General features: G+C 47.8%; 1 protein-coding gene across 9 annotated transcripts in view; it reads left to right on the top strand.

The window, feature by feature from the left end:
- Nucleotides 1-15286, top strand: part of ATG9A (autophagy related 9A) — a 39091-nt gene extending 23805 nt beyond the window's left edge. For 8 of the 9 annotated variants that reach the window (XM_073647313.1, XM_073647310.1, XM_073647309.1 and 5 more), the window contains 6 exons: nt 3240-3485; nt 3598-3764; nt 5244-5361; nt 6711-6918; nt 7067-7209; nt 14374-15286. In XM_073647313.1, the coding sequence (XP_073503414.1) occupies nt 3240-3485; nt 3598-3764; nt 5244-5361; nt 6711-6918; nt 7067-7209; nt 14374-14379 (888 nt within the window). In that variant the 3' untranslated portion in view covers nt 14380-15286. The remainder of the gene's footprint in view (nt 1-3239; nt 3486-3597; nt 3765-5243; nt 5362-6710; nt 6919-7066; nt 7210-14373) is intronic. The other variant, XM_073647314.1, reaches the window with a different exon arrangement.
- The last annotated feature ends 934 nt before the right edge of the window (nt 15287-16220 follow it).

Raw genomic sequence — 16220 nt, 5'->3', positions numbered from 1 at the left:
GGAAAAATGGTAGCAGCCATGGAGGCAGTTCCGTTTGCCCAGTTCCATACCCGGCCCCTTCAACTAGCCCTTCTCTCAGCTTGGGACAAGAATCCGTCATCTCTAGATCGACGCATCAGGTTACCTCGTCAAGTAAGACGGTCGCTAACCTGGTGGTCCCGCCCTTCTCCCTTCAGATCCGGGAGGTCATTCCTTCCGCTTAGCTTGGCAGGTGGTCACGACCGTTGGGGGGCAGTTTTTTTCCGCAACACACGGTCCAGGGCCAGTGGAGTCCCCACGAAGTCTTCCTATCCATCAACATTATGGAGATATGGGCGATTTACCTGGCGTTGCGTCACTGGCAGAAGATCCTGGCAGGGTTCCCAGTCTGTGTACAATCGGACAATGCCACGGCCGTGGCATACATAAACCATCAGGGAGGAACGCGCAGCAAGCCCGTTTTTTAAAAGAGGTGGCAAGAGTGCTACTTTGGGCCGAGAAGACGGTTCCAGCAATCTCAGCAGTCCACATTCCAGGGGTCGACAATTGGGCGGCCGACTTCTTCAGTCGGCAGGGCCTCGCCTCAGGAGAATGGTCTCTCCATCCCGAGGTGTTTCACCAAATCTACTTACGGTGGGGCACGCCGGACGTTGACCTCATGGCGTCCCGGTTAAACCACAAGGTTCCGTCCTTTTGTAGCTCGGTTCCGCGATCCGCTAGCAATCGCCCTGGACGCGCTAGTCATATCATGGTCACAGTTCCAACTGCCCTATCTCTTTCCACCTCTACCTTTGATCCCTCGAGTCATCAAAAAGATCAAGACAGAGGGAGTACCAGTTCTCCTAGTAGCCCCAGATTGGCCCAGACGTGTCTGGTACGCAGATCTGGTAAATCTGCTCGTCGACTCCCCCTGGAGACTACCAGACCGTCCGGACCTCCTCTCTCAGGGTCCTATTCTTCATCAGAGTTCTCGTTCTCTGAATTTAATGGTATGGCCGTTGATGTCGCGGTGTTGAAGAGGGCGGCCTTTACTGACAATGTCATTCAGACCCTAATTGACGCCAGAAAACCCGCTACCTCGCGCATATACCACAGAACTTGGAGAGCCTTTTTTCGTCTCTGCAAACAGGATCAGCTGGCTCCTATGTCTTTTCCTTTGCCAGTCATTTTGGCTTTTCTTCAGTCTGGCCTAGAGGCGGGACTCTCTCTCAGCACTCTCAAAGGCCAAGTTTCGGCCTTGTCCATTCTATTCCAACGTAACTTAGCTAGCCGGCCTCAGGTCAAGATGTTTCTTCAAGGGGTGGCCCACCTGGCGCCCCCCCTATCGCCCTCCAGTGGAACCATGGGACCTTAATATGGTCCTAAGCGTCCTACAACAGTCTCCGTTTGAACCCATTCAGGACATTCTAGCCTCTCTTCTTTCCTGGAAGGTGTTTTTTCTGGTGACTGTTACCTCTATTAGAAGGGTTGCAGAACTCGCAGCCCTCTCTTGTCAGTCGCCTTTTCTTGTCTTCCATCATGACAAAGTAGTGCTCAGGCCGGTGCCTTCCTTTTTGCCAAAGGTGGTTTCCGCTTTTCACATTAATAAGGACATTGTTTTGCCTGACTCCAGTGCATCCACGGGAGAAGTCCCTGCACAAACTGGACCTGGTCAGAGCTCTACGTGTGTACCTTTCTAGAACGGCCTTCCTTCGGCGCTCGGATGCCCTTTTTGTCATCCCTGAGGGCCATCGCAAGGGTCTCCCTGCTTCCAAGTCAACCATCGCCCGCTGGATACGTTCTACCATTTTGGAGGCATATCGCATCTCGGACAAGCCTCCCCCTCCCGGAGTAAGGGCTCACTCCACCAGGGCGGTGGGGGCCTCTTGGGCGGTCTGCCATCAGGCTTCGGCCGCAACGTGGTCTTCACTCCACACCTTTTCAAGGTTTTACAAGGTCCACACTTATTCTTCGGCTGATGCCAGTCTTGGATGGAAGGTCCTGCAGGCGGCAGTTGCCGCAGTCTGACCTAGTCTGTGACTATCTTCTGTTCCCCTACCCAAGGGACTGCTTTGGGACGTCCCATGGTCCTGTGTCCCCCAATGAAGCGATAGAGAAAGAGGGATTTTTGGTACTCACCGTAAAATCTCTTTCTTGGAGCCTTCATTGGGGGACACAGCACCCTCCCTGATTTTGGGCATATGTCCAATTGGCCCTGTTGGGCATATCATTCAGTTTTCACGGTTGTGCCCCGTTTGGGCATTGCATAGTTGTTTGTTTTGTGCTTCTCCTACTGCTTTAGCCACTGACTGGTGAGCTTGGTGCCTGTAGGCGGGTGTATACTGCGGAGGAGGAGCTATTTTCCTTTTTTTGCCTAGTGTCAACCTCCTAGCGACAGCAGCGTCCTGTGTCCCCCAATAAAGGCTCCAAGAAAGAGATTTTACGGTGAGTAACAAAAATCCCTCTTTTCTGGTGTGCTTGTTGGTATTCTGAGGCCGTTGGACCAGAGCCCTGAAACCCTCCTCCTACCTGGTGGGTTCTCCAATGTCTCTTCTGATTAGTAAGTCCGTGACCTGTGCAGCACAATGATGGCATTCACTGGGCCTGCAGATCAGAAGAGGCGCAGGGGATGCTGGCAGGTAGGAGGAGGTGTGCAGGGCACTTTACATTTGGAAAGATGACGATAATCGTGATGCAGAGGTCTGTGCAAGTTCTGCATACATAAAACGGTAGAATAGTTTGAATCAAGACTATTTGCAAAGTTGCTTCATATTTTATGACAAATACAGCAGAGCCATAAATTTAAATTTGGCAGTAAAAGTAGATCGGAAAATTGTGGTAAAAGTGCACAACAGAAGCAACGCATGAAGCCGGCCTCAGTCTGTGTCACCTATCCACATATAACTCACCCCAGGGTATGTGCCTGTCTTACAGTGGATTAACAAATAAAGTAGCACTCTGCAGCAATAAGTATGAAATATGAATAGCATTACTGCTGTAGAAAATATCAATAAATGAGAAATCTTAGTGCATAAATTGGCCAATTCATGAGTACCTGACAGCCGCGGTAAGGCGTTTCTCAATGTCAGGACCCTATCAATGTGAATGCATCTCTAAGGGACATCCGTCTGCTTATATGTGGGAAAGTAAGATTCTGCTACAATTAAAACCACCTTAGCGTTGCAGAGTGCTACTTTATTTGGAGGTAGCTTCTCCTAGTAAGCACCTGTTCACACCTATTTCTTGTATTGGAAGTGCCGTCAGTTTTTTCTATCTTACAGTGGATGTCTGCCGGCAAGACGGAGGCTTCAGTTTACCAGCAGGCGGAGGATGGTAAGACCGAGCTGTCCCTCATGCACTTCGCCATCACTAATCCCCGCTGGCAGCCTCCTCGGGAATGTTCTGCATTTCTGACGCACCTGCGAGAGCGAGTCCAGAAAGACAGCGGAGGAGCGACACCAAAAAACCCCCCTGGACTGGGATACCCCCTGCACGGCTCCGGGTTGTCTCTGCAGTCTGAGTCTGAGGTGCTTATGGGTGCAGTGAGCCCATTTTATTATTAAAGGGCCAATACCGATATTTAGAGCTGAGTGCAGTCCTATGTAACTGTGTCCACTCCTCTCCTGTTCTGTGTTGCAGCCTCACAGTCTGAAGGCGAACATGTTCCACGGGATGTCCCCAGCAGGGATGCCTCCACACACTGACATCCTCTGCTCGCCACACGTCTCTGCTGTGTCAGAGGTGGCTTCGGCTCTGCTTTCCCTGTCGCCCCAGCAGTCCTGTCACATGGCTCAAAACCAGAGCGGGTGAGAAAACTACGTACAGAAGTCTCAAGCTGGTGACTTTGGGTTATCGTGGCCCCATGTACAGTACAGACCAAAAGTTTGGACACACCTTCTCATTTAAAGATTTTTCTGTGTTTTCATGACTATGAAAATTGCATATTCACACTGAAGGCATCAAAACTATGAATTACCACATGTGGAATTATATACTTAACAAAAAAGTGTGAAACAACTGAAAATATGTCTTATATTCTAGGTTCTTCAAAGTAGCCACCTTTTGCTTTGATGACTGCTTTGCACACTCTTGGCATTCTCTTGATGAGCTTCAAGAGGTAGTCACCGGAAATGGTCTTCCAACAATCTTGAAGGAGTTCCCAGAGATGCTTAGCACTTGTTGGCCCTTTTGCCTTCACTCTGCGGTCCAGCTCACCCCAAACCATCTCGATTGGGTTCAGGTCTGGTGACTGTGGAGGCCAGGTCTTCTGGCGTAGCACCCCATCACTCTCCTTGGTCAAATAGCCCTTACACAGCCTGGAGGTGTGTTTGGCGTCATTGTCCTGTTGAAAAATAAATGATGGTCCAACTAAACGCAAACCGGATGGAATAGCATGCCGCTGCAAGATGCTATGGTAGCCATGCTGGTTCAGTATGCCTTCAATTTTGAATAAATCCCCAACAGTGTCACCAGCAAAGCCCCCCCACACCATCACACCTCCTCCTCCATGCTTCACGGTGGGAACCAGGCATGTAGAGTCCATCCGTTCACCTTTTCTGCGTCGCACAAAGACACGGTAGTTGGAAACAAAGATCTCAAATTTGGACTCATCAGACCAAAGCACAGATTTCCACTGGTCTAATGTCCATTCCTTGTGTTCTTTAGCCCAAACATGTCTCTTCTGCTTGTTGCCTGTCCTTAGCAGTGGTTTCCTAGCAGCTATTTTATCATGAAGGCCTGCTGCACAAAGTCTCCTCTTAACAGTTGTTGTAGAGATGTGTCTGCTGCTAGAACTCTGTGTGGCATTGACCTGGTCTCTAATCTGAGCTGCTGTTAACCTGCGATTTCTGAGGCTGGTGACTTGGATAAACTTATCCTCAGAAGCAGAGGTGACTCTTGGTCTTCCTTTCCTGGGGCGGTCCTCATGTGAGCCAGTTTCTTTGTAGTGCTTGATGGTTTTTGCAACTGCACTTGGGGACACTTTCAAAGTTTTCCCAATTTTTTTGAGTATATAATTCCACATGTGTTAATTCATAGTTTTGATGCCTTCAGTGTGAATGTACAATTTTCATAGTCATGAAAACACAGAAAAATCTTTAAATGAGAAGGTGTGTCCAAACTTTTGGTCTGTACTGTATGTGCTCGTGTGATACGGACACGTTGGGGTCATTTAAATATAGCTTCTTAAATTAGCCCTAATCCTAAATACAGCAAATAATGGCCCCGTTTATGGCTGAATCATCTGAGCGGAATGTTCTGTTTGTTCCAATATTATGTTCTTATAGTCTTGATTTTAGGAATAGCAGCTTCGGAAGCAGCTTATGGGAAGGCCCCATGACCAGCGGGCCCCTGTCTGAATACGCCTCTATGGAGATGAGTCTGCACGCGCTGTACATGCACGAAGTAAGTGGTGTTATAACCCGTATTACTACACTACTACTACATTATTACTATATTATTATTACTACTACTGTACACATCTATGTTTACACCACTGCAGTCCTACTAGTAGACTATTGTTACTAATGCACAACTTTACAGTCTTGCAGACTGTGAGCCCTCGCGGGCAGGGTCCTCGCTCCTCCTGTACCAGTCGCTGACTTGTTTTGTTAAGATTATGTAAATGTTTTTGCTATGTATATCCCTATCACATGTAAAGCGCCAGGGAATAAATGGCGCTATAATAATAAATAATAATAATAACTTTCTACTATTGCACTTCTACTATTTTCTTACTTAGTTATATTACTGTTGCACTGCTGCAATTAATCTATCCCATTTGCACTACTAATTGTACTACTACTTTTGCACTTCTATTTAATTTTTTTTCAACTATTACACTTTTCCTTTACTAATTAAGAGGGAATATCAAAGGATACACATATACACACATATGTACCTACATATAAAAGTCATCATATGTGATAAATATAGATAATTGTATATAATCTATTGCAGTATAAATATACAAATGTGTGTTAGACCAAACGTGTAAGGAAAAAAAGACCCTCGGTAAATATATACAAAAGAAGCAGAAGAACAAAACAAACAGAGATGTGGTCCAATTAATGTTAAAAAGTTACATTTTATTGAACAATAAATATTACCAGCAAAGGAAAATTATTTTTCTCAATATCAGATTTATTCGAACAAACTTTGTTCTTAGAAAAATGTTAGAATAAATCTGAGATTGAGAAAAATAATTCATCTTTAACCATCCTTGTCCTCTGGAAGCGCCGAAAAAGGGAAACCTTCTTTCCACTACACTACTATTACTACTTGATCTACAATACCACTGTTACATCACTACTACTAATTCTACAGAATTATACTACTACTTCTGCTGCATCACTACCGTTACACTATTATTACTACACAACTGACTATTACTACTGTTATCCTACTACGATTACATTAGTACACTTACTACAATAATCCGGCTGTAATACTGCTCTCACATTACTAGTGCACGCTGATACATGCATGTTCACACCTGGCCACTGAACAGAAAAAAAATAAAGACCGAAACATAATATGCAAATACCCTGCAATAAACAAACAGCAATAGTCCATGAAAATAAAATAAGGTACTTAGTTAACATCATTTTAATCAAAATAATGCAAAAGCCATCTCACCACGTCACGGTGATCCTATTCGGGACAGTCCTAACTGTAATATTTAAAACCTTACCGTTTCTCCAGTGTCAAGTGATACCTTCAGTGCAACTAAACTCTTTCCTTCTGTCCGCTAGTTGCATCAGCAGCACACTCGTATGGCCCCGGGCCGGCACATCTGGCACAGGCAGGAGAGCGATGAGAGCGGAGACAGTGTGTCGGGGGATGGACTGATTAACACTACATCAAACTTGCCCACCTCTGCCAGCTGCCCCTCACCGTCTGCAATGCTGCGGGAGGATCGGATGCCACCTATCAGTGCCCACAGGTTCAGTGCCAGCACAGGTATGGATTGTGTAGAAAGAAGATCTTGCGGCTGGATCTTCATTTATGAAAAACTGATAAAGATACAAGATCTAACGCGTTTCAGGACACAGATTTATTACATTTTTGATTGGCTGATCTCTTCTTTTTTTTTTAAAACATTATACAGACTTTGGATCAATGCAGAGAGCCCCATCTAACTTGGCTCGCCAGCCCATGGGTGGATGGAGCGAAGATACTCAAAGCAGCCGTCATCCAGAGACCGTGCCAGAGGAAGGCTCTGAAGACGAACTCCCACCGCAGATGCAGAAGGTTTGTGCGTCCTACACTCACTTGGCGTCTGAGCGTCATCTCCTCGCCTCCTTGCACTACTACCACATCTATACTAAACACATGACAGCTTTCTTTCACAAAGCGCCACACCTGACATGAGGTGGTGTCTGGTATTACAGCTCTGCCATATGAAAGTATATGGGACTGGACTGTGATGGCACACAACCTCTTTTTTTTTTTTTAAATGCGCAGCATAAAAAAAACTCTCCAAAAACTCCTTGTGGGAACATAGCCTTATACTGCCGTCCGACTTTTCCCTAGTCCTCTACAAATCTTTAATGATACACCCGGACCCACACAAAATCCCATGCACACCAGCACGCAAATAAATCACTTATAGGCTTGTTCAGCCGGAGCCTCCTTGTGTATTTAAATAATGTAAACACTGCTAACCAACCACCACAGAGGGAGCTAGAGAGGAACTCTGAGGCCATCACATCATGATGTTTGTTTGTTTTTTAATTAGTTTTTTGTATTTTTAAAGTTTTGTGGGTTTTTTTTATTTAAAGGGGAAGTACTCTTATTTTTTTATATTAGGAGGAAGTTTTTATTTTTTTTTTTTCATTAAATTTTTTTTTCTCAATATAAAACGGAAGTTACCTTAGTATTCTGGTAATGAGTTATTCCCTAAACGCAGGCACCATGAACGGGACGGCCGAAGATGGCGTTGCTCTGTACTTTGCTATCTTCGGAAGTCCCACTGAGAATGAGAGCTGCGTTGAACAGGTGCAGCGCTGCTCCAATCAAACAGAGGACCAAAGTCCCACTTTCTGGTGACTGGTGGGGTCTCTGCAGTCTGACCCCCACAGATCTATAATATATCACCTTTCTCCAAGATTGGTGAATACTTCAGATTACCGGAATCCCTTTTATTTCTATTTAAAGGGGAATAATCTTTTTATTACTCTGTCGCCTCATTGGGGGACACAGGACCATGAGTGTTATGCTGCTGTCCACTTAATCTGAAAAAGATTAACAGTGACTCCTCCTCTGCAGTATACACCCCTGGACGGCATCAGCCATCTTCAGTGTTTGCTTAGTGTCACAAGGAGGCACACCTAAAGATTTTTACTCCATTTTTTTCCGATTTTTATTTTTCCGACGGAATTACAGATGAAGATAAGTGGGTCTCCTGCGAGACTCCCGGCATGGCTCCTTCCTCTGCCCCCTTTTATGGGGTGCACAGTTGAAGTCGAGACGTCTCCTTACCATGTCTCTCCTTGCCCAGCCCCTAGTGTGCTGGTCCGAAGTCGAGACCCCCCTCCTTCCCCAATTCCTTTTGGTCTTTGGGTTGAGGTCGAGGCGAGGATAACAGCCCCCTGATGGTGACAGCAGCACCCTCCCTAATCCCCCCTCTGGGGGGTATTAGGTTGAGACACCTCAGGTAGGGCCTGTGCAGGCAGCAATCTGCAGCTCCCAGTAGCTGACACTCTGCACAGATTTCCAGGAATCCCAGCCCTGCTGCAGACTCCTGTTGGGGCCGGGGGACAGTGCAGGCAGACAAGGCATACAGAGATACAGGCCTTCCCAGCCCTGTATCTCTGCTGGCACCAGTGCTATGGTGCCTCAGGGGGACCCTTTAAGGGCCCCCCCTTACGCTGATACCCCCGCCGCCATCTCTGCCGTTAAAACCGGGGGAGTCCGGTTCAGATCCGGCACCCCCCCCCCCTTCCCGGACTACCGCGCCAGCCTGGAGCCCTTTTGGGCATAGGATATAAATTTACACCGCGGCTCTGGCCTAGCCGAAGCTGCCGCCCACTCTCCGCACCCCAGATGACGAATATGACACTATACAGTGTCATAGAAAGGGCAGAGACGAACTGAAAGGGCGCGTTTTTTTCAGCATACTGCCGCCCTTTTCAGCTCTTCTCCACACTCTGGCAGCCATTATCTGCTGAAGGATCATTAACCCTGCAGTTACCGGTCGGCAGCCAGTCTCCGGGGGGCACAGGATTGTGGATCTACGGCGCTGGACTTAAGAGGCACACTTGTGGGGTAAAATCACAGCTGGAGTCTGTCACTCGGCTGTGAATCCTATAAGCTTCTCTGCATTGCTGGCCCCCTCTGCATAGCCACCCCTCTATACTATGTCGGGCTCAAGGTCCAAGAGAACCAGGCAGGACTGCTATTATGCTCTCTGTACAGCCTGCAGTAATACTCTCCCTAGTGGCAGTACGTATCCACATTGCCAGGACTGCATGCAGACTGCTGTGCCAGAGCCCCATGAAGCCCTTGCCAATACTTCGGTGCCTAATACCACACCGGAATGGGTCACTCAGATGTCGCAATCTATGACGCAGTCTATAGATAACCTCACATCCACATTGCTTCAGGCTCTGCAGAGTCATGCCTCGGCTGTGAACACTACTCAGCAAAGGGAGAGTTCCACTCGGGGTCATGATGGCACGGGCACATCCACGTCTAGGTCAGGACGCAAGCGGACCCACAGGTCACGTTCATCTGCGTCATCCCATACCACACGGTCGTCCCCTTCCAGTGAGAGACACCGTAGTCCCAGCTCATCTAGACCGTCCCCTGACAGGGACAGACAATGTAGATCCCCACAGCCATCCCTGACCAGAGAAGGTCTCCGCTCCGGTTCTCCCAGCAGGAGACGCCTTAGTGATACACAGGATTCGGAAGACATCTGTGATTCTGACTCAGACAAGGAAACCGAAGGGTCCCTAATCCCTATCCCCCCTGGCAATACAGTGCTAGTTGATGATCTAATCTCATCCATCCATCCATCGGGTGCTGGACATCTTCGACCCACCCCTGGAGACACCAGGACATAAGATTTCCTTTGAAGGAGTCCTGAAACCTCCTAAGGTCTTCTTTGACCACCCAGAGTTTAAAGTGATCCTTAAAAAGCAGTTCTCACAACCTGAGAAAAAGTTTACTAATCGCAAATATCTGGAGGCGCGGTACCCCTTCCCACAGGAGGTCACCAAACATGGACAGATCCACCTGAAGTGGATCCCCCAGTCTCCAGACTAGCAGCACAGACACTCCTTTCACTGCCAGATAGCTCAACCCTCAGGGACACAGCAGACCGGCAGGTGGAACGCATGGCTCGTTCAATTTTCGAGGCCGCAGGGGCCTCCCTGGCTCCCGCGTTTGCCTCAGTTTGAGCTGCCAAAGCCATCTTGGCCTGGGCCCAAAATTTACAAACTGGCCTACAAGTATCTGCTTCTGAGCTGTCGGACCAAGCGGCCCAAATAACAGTTGTAGCAGATTACATGCTCCATGCAGCTCTGGATTCTGCAAGGGGTGCAGCGGGGATAGCATCAAACGCCATCACGATTTGGCGTATCCTCTGGCTGTGGGAATGGAAAGCAGATGCAGCTTCAAAGAAGTCCCTCACACACCTCCCATACCTCAGTGGTCGGCTTTTTGGTGAACAGTTGGACACCATGATATCCCACACCACCGGGGGTAAGAGTACCTCTCTCCCCCAACTGAAGCCCAAACATACTTACAAAAAGCGCAATCAAGCACGATCCCGATCCTTTCAGAACTCTTCCGGCTGGTCCGTCTCGCGACCAGCACAAAATAACAACCGTGCTCCACGCAGGGACAACTCGCGGTCGACGCAAAAGTCGGACAAGACCTGGCAATCAAGGGCAAGTCAGTCAAAATTTAAAGGAGGAAAATCTCGCAATTCCTCCTCATCATGACTCACGGACTCCGGAAGATACTCCACCCGTAGGCGGCCGTCTTTCGCTCTTTCACCAAGTCTGGCTGCCTATTACAGAATACAGGTGGGTCAGGGAACTAGTGTCTTCAGGATACAAGATAGAGTTCACTTCCAACCCGCCAAACAGATTCTTTCTGTCTGTTCCCCCAAAACCGCCAGCCAAGGCTCTTGCCTTCCACCACGCGGTCTCCTCTCTTCTTCAAGCAGGAATCATAGTACCGGTCCCCACTTCAGAGCGCTTCCAAAGGTTCTACTCACATTTATTCATAGTCCCCAAAAAAGGAGGCAGCGTACGGCCCATACTGGACCTAAAACAGCTCAACAAATATGTACGGGTACATCATTTTTGTATGGAGTCCCTTCGATCAATGGAGAAAGGAGAATTCCTCGCCTCCATAGACATTCAAGACGCATACCTGCATATACCAATTGCGCCCGCCCATCAGAGATTTCTCGGGTTCGCAATCGACCAGGAACACTACCAGTTCGTAGCTCTCCCGTTCGGACTCGCCACGGCTCCCTGAGTGTTTACCAAAGTCATGGCAGTCATCATGGACGTCCGACACTCCAGAGGCATAGTAGTCATTCCATATCTGGACGATCTCCTCGTCAAGGCTCCCACCTTCAAGAACTGCGAACTCAGCGTCTCAATCACAATCGACATCCTGAGTCGCCTGGGCTGGTTAGTCAACCTACAAAACGCATCACCAACCCCGAGTCAGTCTCTGACCTTCCTGGGAATGTTATTCAACACCCTCAAGGGTCTAGTTCTCCATCCCAAGGACAAGGCACTGCCTCTCCATTTAGGAGTCCGCACCCTACTTCGCAAACCCCCTCGTTCTCTCCGGTTTGCCATGAGAGTCCTTGGCAGGATGGTGGCGGCAATAGAAGCGGTCCCATTTGCCCAGCTTCACCTCAGGCCCCTCCAACTAGCCATCCTCAAGTCATGGGATAGGAACCCTTTTTCTCTCGACAGGAAGTTTCAGTTGACGTCGTCAACCAGGAGGTCCCTGCACTGGTGGCTCAAGCCAACCTCACTAACAAAGGGGAAATCCTTTCTCACGGGTCAATGGAAAGTTCTGACCACCAACGCGAGCCTGACGGTTTGGGGTGCGGTACACCTACACCACAGAGCACAGGGCAAGTGGTCCCCAGCGGAAGCGACCATGCCCATCAACATCTTGGAACTTCGTGCCATTCTCCTGGCGTTGAGAGCCTTCCATCACTTACTGGCAGCCTCTCACATCAGAGTACAGTCTGACAATGCCACGGCTGTGGCATATGTAAATCACCAAGGGGGGACCCGCAGTGCCCAGGCGATGCGAGAAGTGACACACATTCTCCACTGGGCGGAAGACACAGGTTCGGTTCTCTCTGCGGTCCATATTCCGTGTGTTGACAACTGGGTAGCAGACTTCCTCAGTCGGTGGCAGGGAATGGACTCGGGAGAGTGGTCTCTCCATACCGAAGTTTTTCATCAGATCTATCGCTGGGGGACTCCGGACGTGCACCTAATGGCATCCCACTTCAATGCCAAAGTCTCCAACTTCATGGCCAGAACACACGACCCGCGGGCGCTAGGAGCGGATGCCCTGGTTCAGGACTGGACCCAGTTCCAGCTCCTGTACATTTTTCCACCTCTCCCCCTGATATCCAGAGTGGTGAGGACGATCAAGCAAGAGGGAGTTCCAACCATCCTAATCGCACCGGACTGGCCCAGATGTACATGGTACGCCGACATCATACAGCTCACAGCAGACGTCCCCTGGCGTCTCCCCGACCGCCCGGATCTTCTGTCACAAGGCCCGTTCTACCATCATAACTCAGGGGCCCTCAATTTGACGGCGTGGCCATTGAGACCTGGGTTTTAACCCAGTCAGGGTTCTCGCCTGACGTCATTGCAACCATGATTAGAGCTCGAAAGCCAACCTCTGCAAAGATTTATTACCGTACCTGGAAAGCCTTCTTTACCTGGTGCCAATCTCGTGGCCAGACCCCATTCCCTTATTCCCTCCCCAGGGTACTTGGTTTTCTCCAATCGGGTCTGAAAGCCAGACTGTCCCTGGCCTCCCTTAAGAGCCAGGTGTCAGCTGTCTGTGCTCTTTCAGAGGCGCATTGCTAACAAGCTGCAAGTAAGGACATTTCTTCAGGGGGTTTCCCGATTGGTTCCCCCCTACAGACGACCACTAGAAACGTGGGATCTCAACCTGGTGCTGACAGCATTGCAGGAAACACCTTTCGAAGCCCTTAGGGAAGTCCCACTCCGCCTTCTATCCCAGAAGGTGGTTTTCCTAGTGGCAATCACCTCGCTACGCAGGGTGTCTGAACTCACAGCACTCTCCTGCAGACAATCCTTCCTGGCTTTTTACCAGGACAAGGTAGTTCTCCGTACGGTCCCATCCTTCCTTCCGAAGGTTGTGTCCAACTTCCACCTAAATGAGGAAATTTCACTGCCATCCCTCTGTCCGGCCCCGGTTCATAGAGTGGAGAAGGCTCTGCATACTCTTGACCTTGTCAGGGCATTACGTATCTATGTGTCTAGGACTGCTCCCTTCCGGAAGTCTGATTCTCTTTTCCTTCTTCTGGAAGGCGGCCGCAAGGGTCTACCAGCTTCCAAAGTTACCCTTGCCAGGTGGATCAAATCCACCATACAAGAGGCCTACCGCCTCAAAAATTCTCCTCTTCCAGCAGGTATTACGGCACATTCTACACGTGCGGTAGGGGCCTCCTGGGTCATTCGGCACCAGGCCTTGGCGCAACAAGTGTGTAAGGCAGCCACCTAGACCAGCCTACACACATTTACCAAACACTACAGGGTTCATACCCAGTCCTCAGCAGATGCGAGCCTGGGCAGACGTGTTCTGCAGGCGGCAGTGCCCCAATTATAGGGGCCTGTCTACACAATATTCGTCCATTGCTTCCCACCCAGGGACTGCTTTGGGACGTCCCATGGTCCTGTGTCCCCCAATGAGGCGACAGAGTAAAGGAGATTTTTGTATACTCACCGTAAAATCTCTTTCTCTTAGCCTCGAATTGGGGGACACAGCTCCCACCCTGTTGCCCGTTCCGGGCCGTTATGTTGAGTTCTCATTGTTTTTACTTGAGCTCGTACGTAGTTGCCTTCTTATAGGCATGGTTATGTTATCCATGTTAATTTCCTCCTACTGCTTTTGCACAAAACTGGAGAAGGCTGATGCTGTCCAGGGGTGTATACTGCAGAGGAGGAGCCACCATTAATCTTTTTCAGATTATGCATAGTGTCGCCTCCTAGTGGATAGCAGCATAACACCCATGGTCCTGTGTCCCCCAATTAGAGGCTAAGAGATAGAGATTTTACGGTGAGTACACACAAATCTCCTTTTTTTTCTTGTATATTTAAAGGAGAAGCGCTCCTACGTTTCTGTGTGTGTTTAATAAATTCTTTAAACTTTTTACTCTCCTTTTAGGTGTAAGCTTTCTTCTTCTTGATGACCTTTTTATCGACCTCTCCTGTCCTCTCGGGCGATCGTGTATCATCCGTCCATAGTCCATGTGTATGTGAGTCTGGCTCCGTATTCCCCTCAGTGTCTGTAAATACTGATGTATATATTATATTATGGTTTTGCCCGCTCCTGGATACTGCACTGGATTTGCACTGGACGATCAGATATTTAGTGGGTTGCCGTGAACTTGGAGAGCAGCAATGTGTCCACACCATGAAGATTCGGCTGTATCATTCATCTTCCGTATCTGACATCATCGGGGAATATAATGGATCTCGACACTGGAGAAACTTTCTTTTACCATCTTCTATATGATAAGACTTTAATGGGTATGTAGACTTTTGCAACTTTTTTTTTTTATTGCTACTATACATTAACAATAAAAAATAAAGCAACTTTGCAAATAGTCTTCATCAAAAAATATTGTACTTTTTTTTTTTGTATACAGCTCCTGTGCAGAGCTATGTGTCTCACAAATCCGCCGTGTAGTCTCATCCTGCCGTCTCCATTCCTTACCAGTCTAGAGGCAAGACTGCAGGATCAAACTACACAGGTTTGGCTTGTAGCTCTTTAACCATGGAGACACACAGGTCTGCACAGGAGCTGTATACACAAAACGGTACAAGATTTAAAATCAAGAACATTTACAAAGTTACTACATTTTCTATGTTTGATGCTATGGAGCGATAAAATAGCGGTTGCAGAGGTATATACTTTTGGCTCATTGAGTATATTACATAAGATGGGATCGGTGGGTTTACATAGGTTCATTGTGCACCACTAACATGTCTGCAATGTTTTGTATAGAAATGTATATTGCATCTTTTGTACCATTGTATAATTCTAATTAAAATGGATTATCTGTAATGTCAAAATATCTTTTGTGCCATCTCGTTTATTCCAGATCAGGAGGCCAACCCAATAAACCTCACAATGAGTGATAAAAAAAGAAAAAAATCGAAAGCAAGAACAGAAGGATGCTCAATTAATTAATTTTAGGATTTCACTCTTTAAATTTCCTCAGGTCACTGTAGCTACATATTGCGTTGTACTGATCATGCCGCATAGCGCACGCGGCATTGATGGTCGTTTTCATGGCTATTATCAATGTCTTGCACTAGGAACTATGCTATTTCTAGCTATAGTGTCCCTGAAAAAATTAGCATGCGTTTAACAGGTGGGGGCAGAAGCAAAAGGGGTATTTCCATCTTTGTATATATTCTCTAGGGTACTACCTCACTTTATGATCCATGAGGTTCGAACATCTGGGACCCGAACTGGTACTGAAAAAGAAGGGACTGCAGCATTATTCAAAAACTGTAGTGAATGGCTTGCTGTAGTTCCTCATACAATAGGTGGATGGAGCATTCTCGGGTGAGACCACCACTAAAGGTCAGAACACCACTGAATCGGAGAGGTAAGGCATATCTAACTTTTATGCCCTCAACTAAATTAAAATGGCAATCCTCCTTTAAATACTAAAAATAATTTTGACTCAATTTGTGTCATTATTGTGTTAAGGGTGTGTGGAGCATATCCAGCGCCTGCCCCTAACAGTAGCAGTCGGAGCTCTGATCGCTGCTGTTTATATAAAAAGCTGCGGTCAATCTCTGACAGCGGCATTTAAGTCAGACATAGGTTTGGGCCCCCATCAGCCCCACCTCAAGTGACGCGACTGACATTTACAGGTTCCAGGAAACACAAAAAACTGACCGGTACTTCCAAAACAAGAAATAGGTGTGAACAGGTGCTTACCAGGAGCAGCTCCCTCCATATACACCTAACAAACAAAGCAGCACTCTGTAACGCTA

This window comes from Phyllobates terribilis, unplaced genomic scaffold (assembly GCF_046119375.1).
Source record: "Phyllobates terribilis strain yellow unplaced genomic scaffold, ASM4611937v1 Scaffold_9__5_contigs__length_417890890, whole genome shotgun sequence".
NCBI classification, from domain to species: Eukaryota; Metazoa; Chordata; class Amphibia; order Anura; family Dendrobatidae; genus Phyllobates; species Phyllobates terribilis.
Note: the sequence above shows the minus strand (reverse complement) of the source record. Positions and strands in the feature narration are given on the sequence as shown.